This window comes from Sus scrofa, chromosome 5 (genome assembly GCF_054392235.1).
Source record: "Sus scrofa isolate SSC_HxYL_T2T_F1_AM1 chromosome 5, Sscrofa_HxYL_maternal_Yorkshire_Landrace_v2.0, whole genome shotgun sequence".
Taxonomy (NCBI): domain Eukaryota; kingdom Metazoa; phylum Chordata; class Mammalia; order Artiodactyla; family Suidae; genus Sus; species Sus scrofa.
In genome coordinates, this window is record NC_139387.1 from 5,544,755 (window position 1) to 5,571,009 (window position 26,255).

The following is a 26,255-nucleotide window of genomic DNA, read 5'->3' on the forward strand; positions in this document are numbered from 1 at the left end:
TGGTGAACATGCTTTAGATTTGCCTCCTCCAGGAAGCCTTCCCTGACACCTCCACTTCCACACAGTCTCACGCACACACACACACACACGCACACACACACGCACATGCACACATTGCTCCCAGAAGCCCCTGGGCTGCCTTCCTTGAGAGCACTTCTGACCTGGGATTATAATTATGACCTGTGAGCTCATTTGTGGAGGGGCTGCCGTGGGCTCGGCATTGGGGTCACCACGCCGAAGTTGTCCAACTTGGCTTCTGCTGCGGTGAGGTCCTCTACTGCAAAGAGCCTCTCGTGTTTATCCCTGTGGCTCCCACTCGTGGGGCAGAGCCTGGCACTCAACATGGGTTTGCAGAAACCGTGGAGTCTGGGCTGGCTCTCTTTCGCCCAGACTGGGATTCACGTTCAGCGGAAGACACCCGCAGAGGGGATGTGCGGGCAGCGTGGGAGGCGTGGGGTGCTGGGTCCGTGGCGGGGCTTGTTCTTGCCACGGTGTCATTTCCACCCTGTCCCGTGAGAGAGGAAAGCAGGGCCCCGCCTGGCCTCTGCCTGGGACCCCTGGGTGTCAGCCCACCTCAGGGTGAAAGTTTAGGTGGTCATTTGCCCTCCTGAGCCTCAGTTTCTCCTTTCATTCTATGGGCCCCAGATGCCTCCCACTGCAGGTCGTCCTCAGGACTGAATGAGATGCGGGGTCGTGTCCCGGGGCCTGCCAGCCTCGGTGCCTGGCTCACAGTAGGCGCTCAGTGTGTACAGTATGTGCTCAGTCTGTGGGGCTGGTACCATTACTCCCATTGCTGTTGGTGTCATTGTCGCTTGCTCTCACCACCTCTCGCAGTGCTTTTAGGCTCAAAGGGCGTCATGAATGGCAAAGACCTTTGAAAGCCACTCACTGCTGCTTACCTTGGAGGCGGTCGCGATGGTGCAGCCGGGTCCCTCCCCTAAAGGGGCTTGGCGTCCCGCTGGGCTGCAGGAGCGGAACTGTCCCATTAGTGGACATTCTTAATGAGCGGGTGAGGCTGGGCACCTGTGGAGCTGCCCTAGGAACAGTAGGGGGTGACTGTGGGGCCCCGAGAGGAAGATTTGAAACCCCGTGCAGTGGTGGCCGAAGGGACGGAGAGAGCATCCCGATGTCCACTTCCGAGTTCACACTGGCAGGCGGGGAGGTGGAGGCCTGAGAAGGCAGAGATCCTGCCTGGGCAGCCACTGGAGCCGGAGTCTGGCGCGCCCCCTTTTCCGCGCTGCGTTTCTGCTCTCACGTGGTGATTGCTCTCCGTGGCTCTGTTCTGAGAAGCGGGAATGGTCACTCTTCAGGTGAGCACAGTGGTTCAGGCGTGGACTTTGGAGCCAGACTGCTGGGGTTTAAATCCTGCCTGTGTAGCCGGAACAAGTTACTTGACCTCTGTTTGTTTATCTGTAAAAGAGAGATAATGACAGCCCTGCCTCGTGGAGATAGGGTGAGAATTAAGTGAATGCCTGTCAGTAAAGCCTCCGAACGTAGCCTGGCACCTAGAATGCTGTGTAAGCAGTAGCCACTGTTCCAGTGATGCTGACGGGGCAGCGGGTGCCAGTGGCAGTGGTGACATTATTGGGGCAGATGCTGATGGTGATGGTGATGATGCCAATGGAGAGGCGGGTGCCCGTGATGATCCCAGCGATTGCAGAACATGAAAGGGGCACAGCGCTGTCTTTCCAACAGCTGCCAGGAACTAAAACAGCTGGGAAATGGGACGCTCTGGTCCATGACTACTCGGATAAGCCACGTGCAGGTATCCACAGCCCCATAGGGACCTACAGACGTGTGTGCCATTCACAGCTGACCGTTTACCAAGAAGGCGCAACAAAAGATACAGATGGAGTTCCCTCATGGCTCAGCAGGTTAAGGATCTGGCGTTGTCACTGCAGTGGCTCTGCAGTTACAGTACAGGTTTGATCCCTGGCCCTGGAATTTCTGTATGCCACAGAGACACAGCCAAAAAAAAAGATGCAAGTGACAGAAGGCTCTCTGTTGTTGCAGCAAACCTCCTCCAGGGATGGCAGGTAGCACGCGGCCACCTTCTTCCACGGTGGACAGCAGTAATCAGTCGCCATACAGACAGACATTTTTACTTTATATTTTTATTTTTTTGTTTTTTAGGGCCACACGCATGGCATATGGAAGTTCCCAGGCTAGGGGTCAAATCAGAGCTGCAGCTGCCGGCCTACACCAGAGCCACAGCAACACGGGATCCAAGCCACGTCTGTGACCTACACCACAGCTCACGGAAGTGATGGATCCTTAACCCACTGCTCGGGACCAGGGAACGAACCCGCGTCCTCATGGATACTAGTTGGGTTAGTTACCGCTGAGCCACAGCGGGAACTTCCCAGCCGTTTTTGCTCTGGATGGAACCTGTTTTCCCTCCCGGGGGCCCCTCATCTGCTGGCCCTGCGCTGGTGTGGGGTTTTGCAGAGGCTGGGCTTGGAGTCTGCACGGAAAGGAGTTACCTTGTCCGAGAAAGCTGATTAGACTTTGCTGTTTACTGTGGTAAACACAGAGGTTAGAGTCTCAGCAAAGCATGTCCGGAGAACGCGGCTTCCACAGCGCCCCAGTTCTCTGCAGGAAGACGTCAGCCCGGGACACCCCCACCGCCACCCACGTGGGGCTGACTGGGCCCCTCGCATCCTTCACTGTGTGGCCTCGAAACTCCCGCTGCTTGAAGAAAACGCTTTAGCAAAGCCAGCACCTCAAACAACCGGACTCCCATTAGGGGCTGGGTTCTCAGCCCCCGCAAGGCCATCTTGCCACGTGGCCAGTGCACGTGTGACCATGACTGGGCTTCCACAAGTGCAGCCACTCTGTGTCCAGGAGCAGCCTGGGGCCATGTGTGGTCAGCTCACTGCTGGCAGGGGCTTGCCGGAGCCAGACTGGGGTGGCTCAGACAGCGGGGAAAGACCGAGCCGTGCTTTCTCTGTGATTTGCATCGGGACAGTGTCTGAGGTCACGCGAGGGACGCCCGTGGCTGTGCAGAGTTGGAATGAACTTCAAAGGGCCTCCGGGGCAGCCCCGTTTTACCCATGACCGCCCTCTCTGTCGCCCTCCCCAGACCCATACAACCTCTGTTCAGCCCAGGGCTCCTCCTGGAATGTGGGCTCCTCAAGGGCAAAGTCTGTGGCCTCTTCAGCTCGGACCCTAGAACCCAGCACCGGGCCTGGCACAGGGCTTCGAAGGCATCTGTTGGATGAACGGGTGGATGGATGAGGCCCCGTGGTCACCTCCTCCAGGAAGCCTTCCCTGCTGCCCCAGACAGATGAGCTGTCACTTGTGAGCATCCCCGCTTCAGAGCTCCTGTCACACTGGGTTGCGACGTCCTGCGTGACGTCACTCAGGGCTCGGCCCAGAGCTGGTGTCGGTGGACAGTGAATGACCACTGGGCCATCAGGAAAGGCCTCCCAGAGCCTCCCAAACTTTGAAGGATTTATCGATGAGGAAGCTGAGGCTTGAGAGGGGAAGGGACTAGTCTACCTGGCATGGGCCAGTGGCAGAATTAGGTTGAGGACACCGGGCCCAGGGAAGTCAGTCTGTAGCCAGGTCACCCGGCTGAGAGGCAGCGGGGCCTGGATTCCAGCCCCGCTCAGCCATGGGGTCGCAGCAGTGGGCCAGGCCCCTATCAGCCTGTCTGAACGCAGTGGGAGGAGTTCCCTAGCTGTGGCGGGCTGGAGGGGGCTGCGCAGACCCTTCACACCTGCCCTTGCTGCCATCAGCTGATGGGTGACCGCCCCGGTGAGCACAAGGGGTCCGAGGCATGTCACCCACCCGTGTAGCTCATCCCTCTGAACTGCTGTCATTCTCTGTCCTTTCCTCCCCAGCCTCACCCCAGCATCACTGTCCTTTTTTAGTTCCTCAAACTCGCCTGCTCCTTCCTGCCCCGGGGCCTTTGCACATTCTGTTTCCCCATACCTCTTCATTTAGCAAAGCTGCTGCATCCCCCCTCGCCAGGCGCCTTGTGTCTGAGCCTTTCGGGAGCTGCCGGGGCCAGCCCTGCGCTGGCCTCCTGGTCTGAATTAGTCCGGGCTGTTTGTACTCCTTCTCTGAGGAGGGCAAGGAGGGGGCATTTCATCCCCTTTAAATGCTTCAACTCATTTGACCTTAATTGCTTTGTTTTCATAGACATTTGCTAAGGAAAAGGACCAAATTATAGCTTGAATTGGGTCTTACTAATCTTAATTAAAAGCTCTCGTTTATAATCAGGACCAGGCCCCAAACGAGGAGGCAACCACCCTCAAATGGCTTGTTTAAATAACTAAGACCCTCTAGGTAGTCACTGTTTAGTCTGAACCAGCAGCACACATCACCCCTTCTAGGTGCGCTTAGTTTTTTAGACCATTTATTCAAATGGCTTATTCCACTTGCAAGTTCCAACTCGGGCCTTTCCCAAAATGTTATAATTAAAACTCATGGGGGAAATAACTTTTTGTTTTGGCCACAGTATATCAAATATGTTACTATTTTCCCGTTTTTTGTGAAAAGGAAAAAAATGACAACCTTGCGGGCATCAGAGATCACAAAATTAGCATGGCTGTAATGAACGTCAATAGTCACTTCCTGAATTTTATGCCCCCAGGGTCTGCTTGTCAGTCACTGAAGTTGGGTAGATTACAGGGCCTGCTATTAAGTATTTTAACAAAACTCTTAATAACACACCCAGTGATCCATTTGGTTTCACATGACCGAAAAAAAAAAAAGTCTGAAGACCAATTGGCCTTCTGAGGGAAGGTCTCTGACCTTAGTAAATCATTTTCATCATCATTATTGTACAGTTTATTGAAACTCCAGATACACTTCGGCTTTTTGGGAGGCCTGGAAAGGCAGTAGGAGGTGGGCTGGGAGGGGGGAGGAGGGGAAATTCTTCTTCGAGTCTTAAAACGTGCAATTATGCATGCTAACATGTGCCCCGCCGAAGATGAAAGCGCTCAAGTCCAGCAGACCAGCGGGCAGGAAGAAACTGGATGTGACTTAGAATTCCAAGTTGCTGTCAGCTAGCAATTAGGCAGCGTTGCTTACAGCGGGTCCCAGATCTGCCAGAGTTTCTTGGCGCCCCTGGCTGTTTTGGGAAGGAAAAAATTAAAAGCTCATCCCGTTGGCATTTACGCCTTGGAGGCGTTTGCCTCCGGGAGCCTCAGTTCACCCATGTGCAAAATGCGTCCGCTGGACTAGATTCAGTTTAGTATCAAGAATGTTCACTGAGCACCTACTCTGTGCCAGGCTTGGTGCTGGGCCCAAGGCGTGTTTTCCTGACCTCACTGGTTAGAGGAGAGACAGGCTGGGAAAGACGTGATCATAACAGGGCGTGTGAAGTTCCCGTCATGGCTCAGTGGTAAGGAACTCAACTAGCACCCATAAGGACGAGGGTTCGATCCCTGGCCTCGCCCAGTGGGTTAAGGATCTGGCATTGCCGTGTGCTGTGGTGTAGGTCGCAGATGTGGCTCAGATCTGGCATGGCTGTGGCTGTGGTGCAGACTGGCAGCTGCAGCTCCAATTTGACCCCTAGCCTGGGAAATTCCACATGCCATGGGTGCAGCCCTAAAAAGACAAAACAAAACAAAAACACGGGGTGCAAGTACCGCAGTGGAAAGACCAGCTCCGTGGGGGGAGGAAGAGAGTGCAGTCTCTGCCTGGGGAGGGAGAAGCCTGGGTGGGCTCCCTGGAGAGGCATCATCTGAGCTAAGTCAGGAGAGCAGAGCGCATCTCCGACGCTCCCTCCAGCTCTGAAGGTCCATGGGTGTGTCTGTCGCAAGGATGCAGAGGCCTGCCATGGTCTTTGCAGATTCACTAAGTCCAGTGAGTGGCTTCACCTTCCTGAGGCCTGACTCCAGATCCTCAGGTGGGAGCCTCGGCACCTGCCTCACAGAGCGTGCATTTGAGCGGCAGCTGGGGCAGGGGGAGAGCGTGCTGGACACAGCCCCAGTGCCTGCACGTCCAGCTTTCCTTTCCCTCTAAACCCCAGGTCTCCTGGGGTTGGAGGGGCCTCTGCCCCGCCCCCACCCCCCCCCCGTATCACCAAGCCCCCCAGGCAGCAGGCCCTCTAGCCTCCTCTTGGCCGCTTCTTATTACAGTGGCTGTATTTGTTTTTCCATCGGAGGAATGCTAACCAGAAAAAACCATTATTTCTAAGAAAATAAACCACGGCCCTGTTGGCCTTTGAATGCTACTGAAGTGGATGGCGGCCTTCCCCAAAGGCCTTGAGACAAAGAGGGCCGGAGGGCTTGTGTGTGCGGGCAAGGTCAGGGGTCTCGGAGGGGGTCTGGGGGCGGGGGGCGAATCCTCCAGATGGGCCAGGGCTGCAGCCCCTGGGAAGAGAGTTTAAAACCCCAGCTGGCCAGCCTGGACTCTGGCCTGGTTAGTAACGGCTGCTGCTGGGGCTCTGCCCTCTGGGGCTCAGCCATGCACGCCTCTCCCCTGGAGCCACCCCGCCTTCTGTCCTCGCCTCCTGCTCCTCCACTGGAGGGGGAGTGGAGCTGGGTGTAGGTCCATGGAGACCTGGGTGCCCAGCCTGTGTGACCTTGGGCAGGTCTGTGGACTTCTTGGGCCTTAACGTGCTGACTGCAAGTGCAGGGCCAGAGCCAGGAGACCCGGCCCCCTTCAGACCCCATAGCAGGCCGCGCTTTCTTCAGGGTACGCCTTGCCACGGTGGCGCCCGATGCTGGCTAGGCTGTGGGGGTTCCAGATGGGCTCCAGCCGGACTGTCCGCCCCCTGTCCCTTCCCAGGGATAGCCACGGGCAGACCTGGGCCTGGCCGATGTGTTCCTCTGGTCTGGGTCCTTTCCCCTTCCGGGCTGGCAGCTCCTGCGGCCAGCGTCTGGGCTGAGGGCCGGGGGCCTGCACAGGGAAGCTGCGGGCGCAGCAGAAAGTCATCGAGGCGGCTCGAACCTCAGTGAGGACCCTGGGCCCGGCTCCCTCGTGCGCTGAGATGTGACCCAGTGCCAGATGACTGTGTCAAGGTTAGGTGGAGTCTGGAACCAGCCTGCACAGCTTCCAGTTTTGGCTTTGCCACTTGTCCTCTCACTCAAGTCACTTAAGCTCTCGGAGCCTTGGTTTCTCTTCCTGTGATGAAGGAAGTTAAGCTCTCTGCCGGGCCTTGGTAAGGGTTAAGTCACCTACCATTAGAGGGTGGCGGGGAGTTGCCCCTGCTGCTCCTTTTTTTTTTTTTTTTTTTTTTTTTTGGTCTTTTTAGGGCCTCATCTGTAGCATATGGAGGTTCCCAGGCTAGGGGTCAAGTTGGAGCTATAGCCGCCAGCCTGCACCACAGCCACAGCAACGCCAGATCTGAGCCATGTCCATGACCTACACCGCAGCTCATGGCAATGCCGGATCCTTCAACCCACTGAGCAAGGCCAGGGATCAAACCCAAGTCCTCGTGAATACTAGTTGGGTGCTTTACCACTGAGCCACAGGGGAACTCCAGCCCCTGCTGCTCCTGTTGTTACTGTCCGAGAGATGCTCCACTGGGGAGCTGGAGGGAAAGAGAATAGAATCAAACTGCACCAGGCCCGCCAAGCCCCTGCTGCGGCCGGAGCCAGAGGGCAGCCTGGGAGGTTAGGGGAAGAAACCTGAGTTGCGAGGCTTGGGTTCAAGTTGCTGTCGGCCCCAACCTGCTGATACTGTTAGCTCCTTAGCTCCGCTCTTTGGGCTTGGTTGCCCCTTTATCAAACCAGGGCACATGGGGGGAGCTCTCAGACCCCAGCAGTCCAAGTGGCAGGTCAGGCTTTCAGGCACCTGTGGTTCTGATTATCTTCCTGTTGAGTTTGAGTTCACGGGGGTTGGGCCTATGGAGCAGCCCCTCAGAGCTTGCAGTTTGGGGTCTAGGCTCTTCCCCAGCCTTTTGCCAACGAGGTGGGAGAATGACCATGCCTGTAATTGGCAGGGGGCGGCAGGAGCCTCAGCTCGGGGCTGGCAGCCCCCTGGGACCCCTCCTCACTTCCTCCTCGAACACTCTGATGGGTCGGCTCTCTGTCAACCAGGCCGCTCTGGTATCCAGTAGGTCTGATGTGCGAGCCTGGGAACAGCGTCCAGCGAAGGGTCCAAGGCGTTTTAACTGGTCCTTTGGATGCGGAGGGCAGTCCCACCTGGTACCTGGGAGCGACTGAGCCCACCATGAGCCCACCCTGGGCAGGTGGTATTCAAGGTCGGTTCCAAGTGAGCTTCCCTGTGGTTTCCTGCGCCCAGACAGAGCCCAGAGACTCGCCAGCACAGCGGCTGACAGCACCCACAGCATTAATGCAAAGAACTGCGTTGTTGAGATGTGGTCCACAGCTCAGCACTTAGCGTGCGCAGTTCAGAGCCTTTCGTGTGTTCCCCATCACAGCGATCAATGTTAGAACTTGCGGAGTTCCCATGGTGGCGCAGTGGTTAACAAATCCGACTAGGAACCATGAGGTTGCGGGTTCGGTCCCTGCCCTTGCTCAGTGGGTTAACGATCCGGCGTTGCCGTGAGCTGTGGTGTAGGTTGCAGACATGGCTCGGATCCTGCGTTGCTGTGGCTCTGGCGTAGGCTGGTGGCTACAGCTCTGATTCGACCCCTAGCCTGGGAACCTCCATATGCCGAGGGAGCGGCCCTAGAAATAGCAAAAAGACAAAAAAAAAAAAAAAGAACTTGCCATTCCTCTGAAAAGAGACCCTGTGCCCCTTAGCCGTCACTCCCCAGCCTCCCAGTCCCCCAAAACACTGATTTCCCTTCTATCTCCATAGTTTTGCCTTTTCTGGAGACTTCATATAAAAGGAAGCCCCCAAAATGCGACCTTTGTGATGCAGACAGTATCAGCTCTGAGGTCAGGGGGCCTGGCTCACTTCCTGGCATTAGCTGTGTGATCTTGGGCCAGGCAGGTAACACCTCTGAGCCTTAGTGTTTCCCCTGCTATCAAATAAAGACGTTGGGCCCCATTTCCCAGCGGGGGCACAGCCGAGGGCCTGCATACGGCCTGGCGTGTCCGCAGAGGCTCCTGTCAAGAGGGCTGTGCACCCGTTCAGTGCTGAGCAGACTTCTAAGGAGCACAGTTCCCTACTGCTGAGCCCACAGCCGAACAGGACACAGTTCTTGCCCCACGGAAACTCCCCGCCTCAAGGGAGGTGTACCCAGCCAGCGAGAGTAACGATAGTGCCTGGTCAGGGAGCTGTGGGGCCCCGGGGGTGGGAGAAGCCCCGGCTGCTAGAGGATCGGGGAGAACTTCGGGGAGGAGGTGATGCTGGGGCTCGGACTGTGCAGGGGACAGCGCTCCAGGCAGAGGGAACAGCAGGCGGAAAGCGTGGAGGCCTGAAGGTGTGCAGGCTGCTGGGAGAGGCCAGCAAGCAACTCAAAGCCCATGGTTACCTTGGATCATGGGTTGGGTCGGGGGAGGACCTTCCCACCCTCTGGCGGAGCCATGGTCATTGTGTGCCGTTAGGAATGAAAAAGTATATGGATTTGTGTTGGTTTTGCGTGACCTTTGACCTTTCCCATAATTAACTGCTGGGCCCACTTCTGGCATTGTCTCGGCAGCAGGGAAACCTGATCGATGGATGCCAGGGGTCCGCCGAGAGCGGGTCTCATTACTCAGTCATTACAAACCCAGAGCTTAACCCTGCGCCACCGGAGGCAGGAGGCTTAATCCTTCCTGCTAGGCGGCCCTGCGAAACTACCTTCCCGCGAATGTAATTAGCCAACAAACCGGATTAAGATTTATTCACCAATAAGGACTCAACTTCCTAAGCCATACATCTCTCCCAGAACGGTTGCCTGATCTAAGGAGGGCATGGTTTTTCCTAAAGCCCCAGACAAAGGAGAAGACGTGTTAGCGCCCAGCCCGGGAAGGTTTCTTTGTTAGAGCATTTGGTCTCCACTGTCTGCAAAGAATGTCGAGAAAAATGCCAATTTCAGGGGGAAACGAGAAGATATTTTCAGTAGTGGTCTCTGAGAGTAGAGAGTAGCGTGTTTTAAAAATCCTCATTCTGAGAACCTTTCTAGTCTGTCCTAATTTTTAAGAAAATGCCCTAAATAGTATTAAAATAAAATGAGAAGCAGCTCTGGCTTATTGTAGTAGAATCCCTCAGAACCTAGGCACTACAGAATACATATATATTTTTATGGGGCATCAAGAATTGATTTTGAATTAAATGAAAAGACCCAAACTCATCCTATTTGAGTCCAAACCAGTGTTGTTGGCACATAACCACAGCTGTGGGATTGTGTATGCACGCTGCTATTTTAATATAGGAAAAGTGGAACTGCGTGACCTTTTAAAAATCCCATAATGAGCGGCCCTGCATGCTGTTTTTCTCTGCTCTATTGGATCTTGGGAGCTGTTTGCTGTTGGGAATTGAGTTCTCATTAAAAAAATTTAAAAAAAAAGAAAAAATCCAAGCTGGAGAAGGAGCAGGGATGTCTAGGGCGACCTGTTGGACTCTCGTCCTCGGCACTCGAGTCAGAGCTTCTGTCGTGTCCACCTTCTCCACCAGTATGAACCCCCTCCATCACCACCCCTCCACCTCGAGAGTAGGCACAGACCTCAGAAATAAAAACAAGGATGCACGTGGCATCTCCTCCCCACCTTTCTCCTTAGTAACTCTTTTGGAGCAGGAAGCCCGTTTGAAACGTATTCATCTCATGCACCCCTGAGGATGTGGCTCCAGCAGGAACATAGAGCCTGCCCTGGAATGCAGACCCTGGCTGGGGCCCCAAAATCCTCTGCTAAGCTGTACCTCGGCCTCTGCATCAGTAAAATGGAAACAGCAGTCACACCTGCTTCACACACAGCTTATCCCTCCCTCTCGGCTTCTGTGGTCACACGGCTATCTCCCCTCTGTGTCTGTCTCTTCACATGGCTTTCTCCTTTCTGTCCTTACATCCTCCGTGTGTGTCTCTGTGTAGACACACCAGTCATTGGATTAGAGCCCATGCTACTCCACTATAACTGTATCTAAATCCTGATTACATCAGCAAACCTGCTGTTTCCAAACCAGGTCACGTTCCCAAGCACTGAGCGTGACGATATCAACACGTTTTTGAGGAGGACACAGTTCAGCTCACGACAGTCCCAAATATCTAGATCAGTCTCCCGGCAAAAGAAAAACAAAAATAAACAAATGAGACCAGGAGTTCTCAGCATGGCGCAGTGGAAATGAATCCAACTAGGAACCATGAGGTTGCGGGTTTGATTTCTGGCCTCGCTCAGTGGTTTAAGGATCTGGCGTTGCCGTGCGCTGTGGTGTTTGGGTCACAGACTTGGCTCGGATCCCGCGTTGCTGTGGCTCTGGCTTAGGCCGGCAGCTACAGCTCCGATGCAACTCCTAGCCTGGGAACCTCCATATACCACGGGTGCAGCCCTAAAAGGACAAAAGACAAAAACAAAGCAAAACAAAAAGGGACCAAATCAAACATAAAAGCTTTTGCGCAGTAAAAGAAACCATACACAAAATGAAAAGACACCCTCTAGAATGGGAGAAGATATTTGCAAACAGTGCGACTGACAAGGGCTTGATTTCCAAAATATACAAACAGCTCATACAATTCAATACTAAAAACCAAAACAAACAAACCCCCCACCCAAAGAACCCAATTAAAAAATGGGCAGAAGATCTAAATAGACATTTCTCCAAAAAAGACACACAGATGGCCAGTAGGCACGTGAAAAGATGTTCAGCACTGCTAATGATCAGAGGAATGGAAAAACTATAGTGCCATCTCGTCTCACACTGACAGGATGCCCATCGTCGCAAAGTCTACAAGTAGCAAATGCTGGAGAGGGCATGGAGAAAGGTTGGTGGGAACGTAAATTGGTGCAGCCACTATGGAACCGTGTGAAGATCACTTAAAAAACTAAAAATAGAGCTACCATGTCATCCAGCAACCCAGTCTTGGGCATATATTGGGAAAAGATGAAAACTCTCGAAAAGATACGACAGCAAAGACATAGAGACAACCCCAGTGCCCATCAACGGAGACCTGGTTTAAGAAGATGTGGTGTTGGAAGTTCCTGTTGTGGCTCAGTGGTAATGAACCCGACTAGTATCCATGAGGACATGGATTCGATCCCTGGCCTTGCTCAGTGGGTTAAAGGATCCGGCATTGCTGTGCTCTGTGGTGCAGGTCACACACGCAGCTCAGATCTGGCGTTGCTATGGCTGTGGTGTAGGCTGGCAGCTACAGCTCTGATTGGACCCCTAGCCTGGGAACTTCCATATGCCATGGGTGCGACCCTAAAAAGACAAAGAAAAAAAAAGATGTGTGTGTGTGTGTGTGTGTGTGTGTGTGTGTGTGTGTGTGTGAGAGAGTGAGAAGTGGAATATTACTCAGCCATAAAAAGGAATGAAATAGTGCCGTTTGTAGCAACGTGGATAGACATAGAGATTATCATACTAAGTGAAGTAAGTCAAACAGAATGACAACTATGATATGACACTGCACCTGGAATCTAAAAAATAGGACAAGTGAATCTTTATGCAAAACAGAAACAGACTCAGACATAGAAAACAAACTTATGGTTACCAAAGGGGAAAGGGAGTGGAGAGGAATAAATTAGGAGCATGGGATTAACAGATACAAACTACTAAACATAAAATAGATAAGCAACAGGGATTTATCGTATAGCATAGGGGACTATATTCAAATATCATGTAATAACCGCTAATGGAAAAGAATCATATATATATATGATATATATATAGGTCACAGAATCAGTTTGCCATACAGCTGAAACTAATATTGCAAACCCTTGATACTTCAAATTTAAAAAAAAAAAGAGTATGTATCTAGAAAGCTTGACTCTGCTCCCCTCCATTCTTTTACCCTCTCCCCACTCCATCTACTTGTTTCTTGCTGTCCTGTCCGGCTTTCACAGTCCTTAAAAAGTGGTCCAAGACTAATGGGCATCTTGGAGGCCTGTGGGACCTCCTCTGGGGCTGGTGGCTCTTGGATACATTATTTTTTCCTTTTTCTTTTTCTAATTATTATTATTATTATTATTATTTTGTATTTATGTCTTTTCTAGGGCCACACCCACAGTATATGAAGGTTCCCAGGCTAGGGGTCCAATTGGAGCTGTAGCCACCAGCCTATACCAGAGCCCCAGCAACTTGGGATATGAGCCCTGTCTGTGACCTACACCACAGCTCATGGCAACGCTGGATCCTTAACCCACTGAGCGAGGCCACGTATCGAACCCTCAACCTCATGGTTCCTAGTCGGATTCGTTAACCACTGAGCCATGACGGGAACGCCTAGATACATTTTTTACAATAATAAATCTACTTGCTTTGGCAAAAAAAAAAAAAAAAAAGTTTTTAAAATTGGTTTGTGTATGTGTTTATTTCTTATGTATTAAATGAGGAAGCTCATGTGATTTTAAAAAACAGAAATCAAGGCACAGACACAGAAAATCAAGGGAGGTTTGGTTTGTGAGCCGACATTCTCCGTTCAGGATGCTGGACAGGTGAAGCAGGTTGGCCTCAGAGGCCTGAGGGAGCACTTCAGGCCCAGGGACTGGAGAGGAACCAGTCATTCTAAGGGATGCTCAGACCTGGGGGGACTCTGTGCTGATGGGTTAGGAGAAGAAATGTGAACAGTGAACATTCCTATACTCTTCAGCCCATTAGCACCCACTGTGGCCTACACCATAGGGAGTCAAAGGAAGGAAAAGTCTAGAATTGTTTTGTTCACTATTCAGCGGTGTCTTTATAATGCCTTACGTGTATGGTGATCAAGTCGTTTTTCATTTTCATAGTGAAAAAGTTAATAGTGATACCCAGACAACAGGCATAAACCGAAATGATGCTAGGCAAATTTGGGCGTGTGATTATCCTAATCAGGGAAAAGACATTTTGTCCCAGACCTTACTTACCTTCAAAATAGCTAGTTCACTGAACTTTATGGATGCGGTGACTCTGTAATTGAGTGTGTTTCCTTCCTTGCCTTGGCTTCTAGGAAGCTCAGAGCCATATTTGTGGCCTTCCTTTTGTAATTGTGCTGGAATTAGCAAATCTGTTTCTGCACACATTCACCAGTTTTCTCTCATTCTTCAACCCTCATTGCTTCTCTTTCATCCTAACATCTATTCTTTTTGAAAATCTTATTATATATATTTTGTAAGCTATTTATTTATTTATTTTTTAAATCTTTTTTTGCCTTTTTCTAGGGCCGCTTCCCGCGGCATATGGAGGTTCCCAGGCTAGGGGTCCAATCGGAGCTGTAGCCGCCGGCCTACACCCCAGCCACAGCAACGTCAGCTCCTTAACTCACTGAGCAAGGCCAGGGATCAAACCTGCAACCTCATGGTTCCTAGTCAGATTCGTTAACCACTGCGTCACGACAGGAACTCCTGTAAGCTGTTTAGATGGAGAATGTTTGAAGGAATTGATAGGTGGATGAATGGATGTTTGGATGGGTGGTTGGGTAAATATTTTGATAGATGAACAAGTAGGTGTTTGTGTGTGTGAGAAAGAGAGAGAGAGTTTTGATAGGTGGGTGAGTGTTTGGATCAATGAGTAGACAGATAGGTGGTTGGGCATTTGGCTGATCAGATGAGTGGATGCATATTTGATGGATGATACTTAGATGAATAGATATTTAGAGGAATGAAAGGATGGGTGTCTGGCTGAATATTTAGATGGATGGATGCATGTTTGTATAGGCGGATGTTTGGGCTGGATAAATGGATGGGGGAACAGGTGATTGGATGAATGGAAGGATGGTCATCTGACTGAATATTTAGATGGATAGATTTTAGCATGATAGACAAATGGAAGGATGGCTGGGTAGTATCTGAATGAACAGCTTATGGGAGTGACAAGGTGGATGGATGGATGTTTGGGTGAACAGATGCATGGCTGGCTGACTTGCTATTTGGGTGGATGGACAGGCACACACACAAATGTGTCTGTGTGGATGTGGAGTAAATGGAAGGATGAATGTATGAATGAGTGTTTGGATGATTAGACAATACCTTCCTGGAACACAGTATATACACACCAAGACCGAAATAACAGACATAAAGTACCTTGCCAGTCAATGCCTCGCCTGTCATGGACGTTCTAACTTATTAGAAAGGACATGGGCTTTGCAGACTGAAAGACCCCTGTTGTGATCCTTGCCCTACCACTTACTGTGTGACCTTGAGCAATTACCTTTCTACGCTTTGGTTTGCTCAGCCATAAATTGGAGTTAAAATACCTACTCTTGAGGGTTTCCGTGAAAGTTAAATAGGCTGGTGGATGTTTCAGGAGTGGATACCTGCATACTGAGGTACAATGTGAGACAGAATTCTTTTACCCAAGCGTAGAATAAAAGTCATTCCCCCCAGGCTTGCCAAAATCATATGCCCACCCTGGGACCAAGAGCGGTTACTAATGCCAAGTACTGTGTGGGTTACTGATTAGGCTCCACCCCCAGAGTTGGGAACAAACCACTTTCTTCCAAGTCACCAGCTTGAAGGAAGGAAGGGAGGTAGACAGCAGTTTGGGAGCTGCTGGTTCCGATCAGAGGAGCGATGACATGCTTACAGGCGGTGGAAACGGTGGCCAGTTGGCCGACTCTACCATGTTGAGTGTGGAGAAATCATGTGTTGGTAGCTGATTAGATATCAGTGAGAGGTGGAAGGATAACAGTATTCACTGGGATGTGGAATCCAGGGAAGTGGAGATTAATGCGTTAAGGTTGGGTCATGTGGGAATTCCATCGTGGCTCAGTGGGTTAAGGATCCTGTGTTGTCACTGCTATGGCACAGGTTTAATCCCTGGCCCAGAGATTTTTCACATGCCCCTGATGCGGCCAGGAAAAAAAAAAGAATTGGGCCATGTTGCCTTTGGAGTGAACATGGAAGATCCAGGTGAGAGGTGGTTGGTTTGGTGTGTCTGGGACTCTGGCAAGAGGCCGGAGCTACAGAGACTGGGAAGTGGTCAATATCTCAGTCTTTATACATCCATATGCCCTTTCAAATGTAAAATTTTATATCCTCCATTAACGTTTAAAATTTCTAAGCACATTAAGTATAATGATCAAAAACAATTTAAATGATTAACAGATTGAGCCTGCTTCCTGTTTGTTGCCTCTTTGGAGATCCAGGCTACTTTGTTCTTCCCTCATCATGGGGCGGCACAGGAGGAGGCCCTGTATTCTAGCACTTTTAGTGCTGCGGTTTTCACTGAAGTAATTCCCTGTGCTAGCAGTGTCCCTGACAGCCCGGCATCCAGACAGTGCTTGGTCACCTACAGAGTTAGGAAGCTCACTACCTCCTGAGACATCTGGCTCTGTCATTCCTACCCATGAACATTAACTGGCCCCCATGGCTTGTGCAGCTCTGTCCTCCGGACCGCGTGGCAAGAGCATGGACCTGCATGGCTCCCTGTGACAGCTCCTCCGGCATTAGCGCGAGCAGCCAGGCTTGCCTGCAGTTCCCTCTCTTCTTCAGGCTGGCCCTTTCTTGGCTTTCATAGCTAGAACCTGTCCTCAAGACACCGTCTTTGACCAGAGAAGATACTACACTTTCCGCGGGGTAGCCTCTTGCAGAGCACTTCCGGCACTACTTCGTCGGGGCTCTTCCGGTTCGTCTATGAGAACACTTCCGGGGCCATGTGGGCACTTCCGGTTTTGCTGCAGGACGCCTGCGGCTGCTCCCTTTTTTGCTGCTTCTCGGGGCCTGTGGAGGTCTGGGCAGCTGTGGGTTGATGCTGATAGAGCCCAGGAAGCGTCCAGCCAGAGCCTGTGCACCAGCACCACCCTGCTTGCTCCTCCTAGAGGTGCCGCCCGGGGTCGGGCCCCCTGGGTTGCCGGGCAGACTGCCCTGGTTCCAGTCCCACTAGGTACCACTTCTAGGTGTGTGACTTTTGACAAGGTTTTGGCCTTCCTGTGCCTTGGCATCTTCGTTGCCTTGTGAAATGGGAATAACAATGCCAAGTGGGGCTTGTGGCTCTAGCTGGTGTGGGGGTTGAGGCGATAACGACCCGTGGTGTCACCCCTGGGGACTTAGGCATAGGAGCAGCTCTTTGTTAACTAGACTCCCTCCTGTTGCTTTCTGGAGTCTCTTAAGTCTGTGTTTTTTTGTTTGTTTTGGCCGCACCCACAGCCTGCGGAAGTTCTGGAGCCAGGGATTGAACCCTCACCATGGCAGTGATAAGGCCAGCTCCCTAACCCCCTGAGCCATCCTCAAATCTCTCTGGAACTCCAGAACTGATAGCTCTTTGACCTTTGATGGGAACTCTTGAAAAAGACTTAAAAAACAGCAAAAAAGGGTGACCTTTACAAGGCTATTGGTCATTGTTTTTGAGACAGAAGTCTTTGTATAACAAGGAAACTGGAGCAATAGAAATTCGGACTTCAGGCACTGTTCTGGGAGGGAACTTTTCTCCCAGATCAGAAAGGGGGAGTATATGGACTTTTCTCATTCCAAAGGTTCCACTTTTTAGTGGTCTGCAACGTTCATTTATCTCGTACCTCCTGCTTCGCAAGTAATGAGCTCTCCATCTCTGGGAGGCTTTCACATAACCTGAAAAGAGCCAGTTTTGGGGGGCGGATTTTAGACAGGGTCCCTGCATGCTGTTAGTGTTGAAAGGGGGTGGGTGGGTGGAACTGGGTGGGTGTAAACCTTGCCCCTTTCACTGTTGGTGGTGGTGGGGAGCTGGGAAGATACCTTGAACCTGCCTGGTGCATGGCCCTGCTCTGCGAGATGGTGGCCGACCTTGCTGCAGAGCCAGGATCTTCATCTGTGTAACCTTTGGGTCCCCAAGCCCCAGCAAGGACTTTAGTGAACACCTATGGAGTCATCCTTTAACCACTCATGTCCTGGTGACTTCGGCGGCGGGGGGAGAGGGGGCATCCAGGCTCTTCCTCTGACACCTCTCATGCACCTCGTTTTGCAGACATCGACGAGTGTGAGAATGACTACTACAACGGGGGCTGTGTCCACGAGTGCATCAATATCCCGGGGAACTACAGGTGCACCTGCTTTGACGGCTTCATGCTGGCACATGATGGACACAACTGCCTGGGTGAGTGATGCGGCTGTGCCCTGCCATCTAGGCACACCCTGCCTGTTTCTCAGCCCCAGCTGGCAGTGTTGGGGCCAGTGGGAAGGCTTGTCTTCTTTGGGTTCCTTGCATTAGGTTGCTAGGGGCTGCTGTAACCAAATAACATGACTTGAGGGGCCCAAACTCCAAGAACTTATTTCTCTTGGCTCTGGAGGCGAGAAATCCGAGGTCAAGGTGTCGATGGCTTTGGTTTGGTCTGTTTTTCTGAGGGTCTCTCCTCGGCTTGCAGATGGCCACCTTCTTGCCATGTGTTCACACGCGCGTCTCTCCATTTGCCCGTGTCAGGTGTCTCTCTCTCTGTATGTCCTGACATCTGCTTCCAAGGACATCAGTCTGTCGGAGTAGAACCCATCCTAAAAACTCATTTTTAATGTCATTACCTCTTGAAAGGTCCTATTTTAAATACAGTCACAGTGTGAGGGACTGAGGGTTAGGCCTTCAACACATGAATTTAGGGGAAACATAATTCCATCCATAACAAGGATTCGTAGATACCTCCAGGTTCTCACAGTCCAAACGCACATATTTTTGTTTTGTTTTGATTTTTTCTTTTTTGCAAATGCATATATTTTTAGCTAGTTGTATAAAATTTATAAGAGTGATGCGAGCTTTCTGGATAAAACTGGGAACATGTAGTTGAACAAGGAGAAAATGCATCTCATTTGCACCGGGGCATTTGCTTTCAGGCTTCTCTGTGCACCCAGGTGTGATTCCACTGTCCACTGATCAGGTGGTCAACATGGTTTTCTCCCTCGATTTTCCTTGAATATCGTGGGTACCTCGGGCGTTTTTACCTGGCCCCTATTAGTGCCGTTTTCCCAGTTGCCTCATAGTCTGATAAATGACTCACAACCAGGCTGCTGTGACAAAGTAATCAACTGAGTGGCTATAAACTACAAACATTCATTCTTTCTAGGAGAATTTCATTCTTGCTACGTCCTAGAGGCTGAAAGGCCAAAGTCACAGTGTGGGCAGGGCTGGTTCCTTCCGAGAGCTTTTAGGGAGGAGCTGGTTCCTGCCTCTCACTCGGTGCCCGAAGCTTCAGGTGTCCTTTTGCTTGTAGAGCACGTCCTGCCTGTTTTCCCTGTTGTTGCTCACGTTGTCTTTGCTCTCTGCATGTCTGCCTCTGTGTCCAGATGTCCCCTTTTCTAAGGACAGCGGCATATTGGATTAGGGCGCACTCATCTGAACTTGATCATTTCCAGAAAAGGGTATCCTTCCCCAGCCCTGGGGGTCTGGACTTCAGCATCTTTGCGGTGGTGTAATTCAACCCATGACCGAGGTGCTCTGCAGCCTGCAGCAGGGGGAACCCCTGCCAGTATAGAAAGCAGGTGGTCTCAGAGCGGGTGGGCCTGTCCCCCGAGCCCTCTTCTGCCCCTGGCTGCTGGGTGACCTGGGGAACGGTGGCTGGAGCCCAGGGAGTGAGATCATGGGCTTGGCAGGAGTGTGCCGTGGCCCTGGACGCGTTCTTCGTGTCTGTGAACCTCAGTCACTTGTTGGTGGAGGGAGGGTGTGCAGGGCAGCCGTCTCACACTCGGCTGCGAGCAGTAACTGTGATCACGTCCCGACGCGGGGGCGAGTGTCTGTCCCGGGGCTCCCAGTCCTGGTGGCTGTTGCCGTCAGCATGACTGCAACGAGGAGGGTGTGCTGCCTGCTGCACCAGGTCGTGTGTGAGGGTGAAGTGGCGCAGTGAAGGGGCTGGCCCCACGTGGGTATAAGCAGTCACCAAACAGGCGGCAGTGTTGCTTTGGGTGACCTGGCCGCCCTTTTGTGGTTGGACATTTAAATTGTTTGTTCATTTTTGTTTGTTTGTTTGTTTGTTTTTACTGTCAGAATCCAGAGGGGATTCTGGGTATAAAACTTTTCTTTCTTATTTTCCCAACTGTTTCTTTAGCAGTTCTTCCCGGAAGTGAAACTCCTGGGTCAAAAGGATTATTTGGATTTTTTTATGGCTTTTGATGCAACGCTTCCTGGAAGGGCGCAAAAAAGCTTCCATTGTGCCAGCTGGCTTTTGGTGCACGGCATAGGAAGCTTGACATCCCAAGTGTGCCAAAAGTTTTCCAGAATTAGTGGTGTGAGTCTTCCGTTCCTCTGCCTGTCTTTGTTTAATGCATATTGGATCTCAGATTAGCTTGTTATGGGAAACAGCCCTGTAAACATGTAATTACAACCCAAGTGAGTGCTGAAAGGGAGGTCTGGACAGCAGGCTGTTGAAGCCCAGAGACGTCTGTGAAAGAGCCACCCCTGCAGGGGATGGGGGGTGGGGTAGAAGTGGGGCCGACGCCTCAGGGGGGCTCCCGAGAGGAGGTCTCATTGAGCGGGGTCTCCAAAGGTGGGGGCAGCTGACAGGCGGCGGGCAGAGCCTGCGTGGAGGGCTGTGGGTGGCTGCCCGGCCGGGCTCAGGGTGGGTGGGAGGAAGGCAGGGGTGGGGCGCAGCAGAGGGCGGGGCTTGGATGAGATGCAGAGAACTGAGGCCGCCCAGACGCCAAGTTCTATTCAAGGCTTCTCTCATTTACTCCCCGCCCCCCCCAGCCCCGAGAGCACAAGCGTTTAACCTGACCGGCGGTTCGCCCCCTTTGTCGGCTGGTAGAGTGCATTTCTGAACTTGATCCGTCCCTGAAGGCAGAGCTGACAGTCCCTGGGGGACAACAGGTGATATCCTCAGTGGTCAGGAGGACAGAGCGTGGCAACAGCCAGTTCTGGGTTCCAGTCCTGGCACTGATCTGCTGTGTGACCTCTGGCCCCTTCGCCTCCGGGCCCCTGGTCCCTCACGGGTAAAAGGCAACGCGCCGTCTCCGTCTTGTGGGGCTCTCGTGAGGCTCGAGTGGGGACCGCAGAGGATGTCCAGCACGTAGAGTGCCGGCTCTGAGCGCGCAGGCGTGACGGGCATCAGTCCGTCATTGACCTTCCCGCCAGATGCATCGACGGGGGCTGGTTTCCCGCCCTGAGGCCTCGCGGGGGCCGGGGCCGGCTGTCGGCCCTCCCTGGGTGTGTCGGACACACGGGGCTCCCCTCCTGGTCCCAGGACTCTTACCTGAGCACGTCACCTGTCTGTAAACACCTTGCTCTTGGCAATGGCAGGAGTACCCAGCGCCTCCAGACTGAGGGAGTCTGTGCAGGTCTTTGTTTCCACAGCCTTATTTTCACAACGGATTCTTTTTGCACCGACTAAAGAACTGGGTCAGACTCCCCCCACCCCACCCCGGCGCACAGATTGCAACTTCGTGCGGCTCTAACTCACGCATATGGCGACCGAGAAAAGGCTCTCTCTGTTGCTCCTCTGCTTCCAGCGAGGGCAGACCCTTCCCAACAGACTTCTTTTTGTTTGGGCTTTTTCCTTCCCGAGACAAAACTCCAACTCGGGAGAAGTCAGACCTTGGTTCATCCGGCTCCAACCCACGTGCCCTCTCCGAGCCTCCATGGCCTCCACGAAACGCTGGAAGAGAAAAAGTGCCCAGCAGTGTCGGGATCGTGGAGGCTTGTAAACATTGGCTGAAATAAGTAACGCTGTCAGGGGAAGCGCGACTTGGGGTTTGAAGCTGTAGCCCAAGTTCTGTCACCACCACTTACGTGTTTTATGGTTTGAGACCAGTCGCTCACTCCCCGAGCGCCCGTTCGCGTGACTGTGAGAATGGGTCAGTGGTAACGGTCTTGGGGTCACTGTGACAACTAGACAAGGAAGCAGGTCGGCAGAGCTGAGCATCGGGATGTGCAGTGCTGCCCAGCTGTGGAAGTTGTCATCGTACGGTCGCAGATGTTTCAAGCTTGCTGCCCGCGATACTTGTAGGAGTTCCCGCCATGGCGCAGTGGGTTAAGAATCCAACTGCGGTGGCTCCAGTTGCTACAGAGTCGTGGATTCAATCCCTGGCCCGCTAGTCAAAGGATCCAGCGTTGCTGCAGCTCAGGCGTAGGTCACAGTTGTGGCTCAGACTCAATCCCTGGCCCAGGCACTTCCATCTGGTGTGGATGCAGCCATAATTTAAAACGTAATCATAATAATCAGTGTTTCCAGCATTGTCCCTGCTTGGCCATGGTCCCCTGGCCCCTGACTTTGTGGGACTTGGACAGGAATGCAGATGGAGGCCGATAGCCCACATGGCTAAATATGTAAAAGTCATTACGAAGCTCCAAAACTAGAATATATGCAATTTCTACCTTGGCGAGTGTTCCTTCCTAATGCCTTGGAAAGCTACCTGGAATTTAGAATCCTAGGACGCCTTGTGCCAGCGAGTGGTAGCATGGGCAATGCCTGCTCCCCGTCCCTTTTCTTCCCACCCCTGCCTCCATCCTCCACACAGAGAGACAGAGGACACCCTAACCTGAGTGTTTAAGCTCTGCCAGTGGCCCCCAACCCACCTTCCCTTTTGCTTGGTCCTATCATCTGTCCCTCTGAGAACAGATAGGCTTGGAGCCACTTGGACAGAGAATTTTAGGGTCTCAAATGCCCCAAATGTGGTCTAAAAGTGCAAATGTGTGTTCCAGACGCACCTGACCCCTCCCCCCCGACTCCTTACTCCATGGGGAGGGCCACAACCACGGGGGGGAGGGGAGGCAGAGCAGGGACCCTCAAGGCACCAAGAGCAGGGGCACCTCTTGCCCACATTGCCCATGTCTCAGTGTGGTACCGGCAGCAGCTGGCAGGACCCGCGCTGGGGCTGCCCCCTTCGGAGGGTTTGTGTTCTCTCCTGAGGCCACAATCCCCACCACTCCCTATTATTACTCACAACCGGTCGGCTTTGGTCATGTAACCACCTGCTTGGTCTCAGTGGTGTTGTGTTCATGCTGCCTGATGACGCCTCCAGCACAGGGCCTGCCCCCTGGGTGTTTGGTGGCTGTGAGAAGCTGAGCGAGTTGTTGGAAGGGTCTGTGTCCTGCATTCTCGCTGCCCTGTGCAGTCCTGACCATCTCTGGGCAGTCACCCCGAGCCCCACCCCACAAGCCATCACCCATCGGGGACAGTTGGGCCTGTTTGCATCTCCTGTTGTTTTGTCTGCAGAAGGCTGGGTCAGAAGTCTTGTCTGGTTGTGACATTCCTCTCTCGGCCACCGCTGGATTCCTTCAGGATGATGGCTGGAGTGGAGCCCGGTCAGCACAGTGTGAAATGCATTCTGAGTTCACTAGGAGGAACGAGGCTGACGGCTGAAGGGTTATTTTCTTGCCTGAGTTTTCGCAGTTGAACCTTTTCTTTTCTTTTGAGCAAACAAGGTTATTTTCTACGGCGATGGCTTGCCTGGGACTCTGTCCTGGAGGGTGGCCAAGCGCATCCCCTGGGGAGTCAACCTCGCGTTCTGTTTGACATCTTTATTGAAGAATTTCTCAAATGTAACAGAAAATGACACCAGAGGGGATTGAAACCACGATGAGGTCCTTGCTCAACCCCAAATGACTGCTTTTAGCATTGCAATTGCTCGAAATAGCAGTAGTTCTGTTTGAAAAATATTATTCCAAACTCCATGCAATTGGACGTAAGAGCAATATTTAGGCTAATAGAATAAGATTTTTTTCATCTTAAATTAAAACCAGCAGTGGATCCTCTCTTCCCGACTCCACAAAGCAAGGCTCCTTTTCCCCCGAAGCCATCAGTTCACTGAGCCAGATGTTCTGCGACCCCGTCTTCATGGTGACTTATTGAAAAATACGTTTCTCAGGTTGCTCATGGTTTGAATTCTGGACGTGCTTCTCAGCACTTTTTCCCCCGATGAAGAGAAGTCATCTGTCGCCAGGTTCAGCAGAAACGTTGTTTTGTTAACCAGATCACCACATTCCTGTTAACACTTATTCGAGCACCTACTGTGTGCCCAGCCTCGTGCTGGGTAGTCAGGGCCGCTTAGGCGAGGCGAGGGGACTTTGGCTGAGTCTCCGCCATGCATCTGGAGCCAGCCGGGCTGTTGTGCTCGCATGCTCTCCCTTAGTCCTCACAGCATCCGGGGGGCAGACGCTATTAGGGTCCCCTCTTTACACGTGAGGAAACTGAGGCTCCGAGAGGGAAGGTGACCTATGTAAGGTCACAGAGCCAGTTAGTGGCCGAGCTGGGACCAGAGCCCAGGGCCGTACATATGCCAGTTCAAGTCTGCATGCCATTGCCCTCCTCCCCACTTGCCCCATGGCACCCCGAGCAGAGCCAGCTCTGAGAGGCTGGGCCAGTTCAAGGAGGGGCTTCCTTCACCGGGGCTTAGATATATGCCCCCAGGAGGTTGGGAGTCACTGAGAAATCCTAGCATTTGCCAAGCCAGGCTGGTGGGTGGCAGGCCAAAGGGCACAAGGGTGGCCCTTGCTCCAGGCAGCGCACTGCCCCAAAGCCTTTAGTGCCTCCCAGGCCAAGGCAGGCTTGCTGCTGTGCAGGAGCTGGTGTCACCCTTGAGCTTCTTTGGGACATGGTCTCACCCTGTGCGGCTGTGCAGAGCCCTGTCATTGCCGAACCCTTTTGCATGGCTCCCGTCGCTTTCGCAACAGCACCCAGTTCACCTGCCCGCTGGCTTATAAGGCCCCTTGGGCCAGGGCACTGCCAGCCTCCTCTCCTCACCCTGCATCTTTGCCCACCTGTGCCCTCTGGCCCAGCCTCCCTTAAACCCTCACGGTCCTTCCCTGCAGCCCTGCTCTTCAGAGCTACTCCCACGGCCCCTCTCCCCGCCTGGCCGGGTGAGGTCCTACTTGTCCTTCCAGACCCAACCCACATCTCCCTTCGCTCCAGAGCCTTCTGTGACCATGCTGTACCCCTCCACTGTGACCCTGTGCTGGGGCCTCTCTCCTTCCCTCTTCTTCCTCCTTAGAGTCTAGTGCAGTGTCTGGCATGTTAGGGGCATGTAATAAATATTTGTGGAGTGAGTGTATGAGAGCAACTGAAGACGTGCCATGTGCAAGCTCGGCAAACCTCCGGGCTGGGCACGTGGCAGAGACCAGGTGAGTTAGATGGAGCCTGTGTGCCGGGGCTCCGAGGTCCATGAGAAAGACAGAAATGTTCACGCCTCCCAACGACAGGCAGAAGGGACTGTATTAGCAGTGACACGGCCTCCCACCCAGCACTCACCCCTTTGTTCCTTCTAGAAAATTGTTCTGAGCACCTGCCGTGTGCCAGACCTGGTTTTAAGTGCTGGAAATACAGTGAGTGGTGAACGGAGCAGCCAAGCACCAGTGCACGAGGGAACCCAGAACTCAGCAGTGTAAGTTCAGCTAAGGTCCACTCCAGCAAGAAATAACAAAACAAAACAGTGCGCTAGAAAGTGATGGGGTCGGAGATGGACGTGTGCCTGTTCCTACTGCTGCATTAAACCACCCTATGCTCACGGGGCTAAAAGACCCTTGAACTCGTCTTACAGATTCTCTGGGTCAAGAATTCAGACAGGGCACAGGGGGGACAGCCGTCTCTGCTGCACAGTGTCTGGGGCTCAGCTGGGAAGACGTGGAGCCTGGAGATGCCTTGGTGGGGGCTGGGATCCTCTGGAGGCTTCTCTGCAGACGTCTAATGGTTGATGTGGGTCGTGGGCCAGCGCACTTAGGGGCAGCCTCTCCGCGTGGTCCTTCCACGTGGGCTGGTGCCGGCTTCCTCACAGCACGGTGGCTGGGTCCTGAGAGACCAAGGTGCAAGGGCACGGAAGCTGTACCGTCTAGCCTCAGAAGTCGCTTCCGGAGTTCTCCTGTGGCCCAGTGGGTTAAGGATCTGGCATTGTCACTACAGTGGCTTGGGTGACTGCTGTGGTGCAGGTTCCATCCCTGGCTTAGGAACTTCTGCCTGCCGCAGGTGCGCCAAAAAAACAAACAAAAAAAGAAGTCGCTCCCACCCTGCTCTGCATGTCGAGGCCGGCACAAAGGTCTCTCCATGAAAAGCCCTCAAGGGAGTTCCCCTTGGGGCGCAGCAAAACGAATCCGACGAGGAACCATGAGGTTGCGGCTTAGATCCCTGGCCTCGCTCAGTGGGTCAAGGATCCAGCGTTGCCGTGAGCTGTGGTGTAGGTCGCAGACACAGCTCGGATCTGGCATTGCTGTGGCTGTGGGGTAGGCTGGCGGCTGCAGCTCCGATTAGACCCCTAGCCTGGGAACCTCCATATGCCCTGGATACGGCCCTTAAAAAAAAAAAAAAAGAAAAAGAAAAGGCCTCGGGGAGGAGGAGGAAGCTTCCAGGCAGAAGAGGGAGGACAGGCGCAGTGGCCCATGACGGGGACAAGCTGGGCGAGTTTGGGAACAGGCCAGTGTGCCTGGAGGATCTGGAGGGAGGGAGAGGGCCTGGAGAT

At 52.8% G+C, this 26,255-nt stretch overlaps 1 protein-coding gene across 5 annotated transcripts in view; it reads left to right on the forward strand.

Annotated features, from left to right (window-relative positions):
- Positions 1-26,255, forward strand: part of SCUBE1 (signal peptide, CUB domain and EGF like domain containing 1) — a 130,968-nt gene that overhangs the window by 5,407 nt on the left and 99,306 nt on the right. For all 5 annotated transcript variants that reach the window (XM_003125983.7, XM_084955060.1, XM_084955061.1 and 2 more), the window contains one exon: positions 17,860-17,988. In XM_003125983.7, the coding sequence (XP_003126031.7) occupies positions 17,860-17,988 (129 nt within the window). The remainder of the gene's footprint in view (positions 1-17,859; positions 17,989-26,255) is intronic.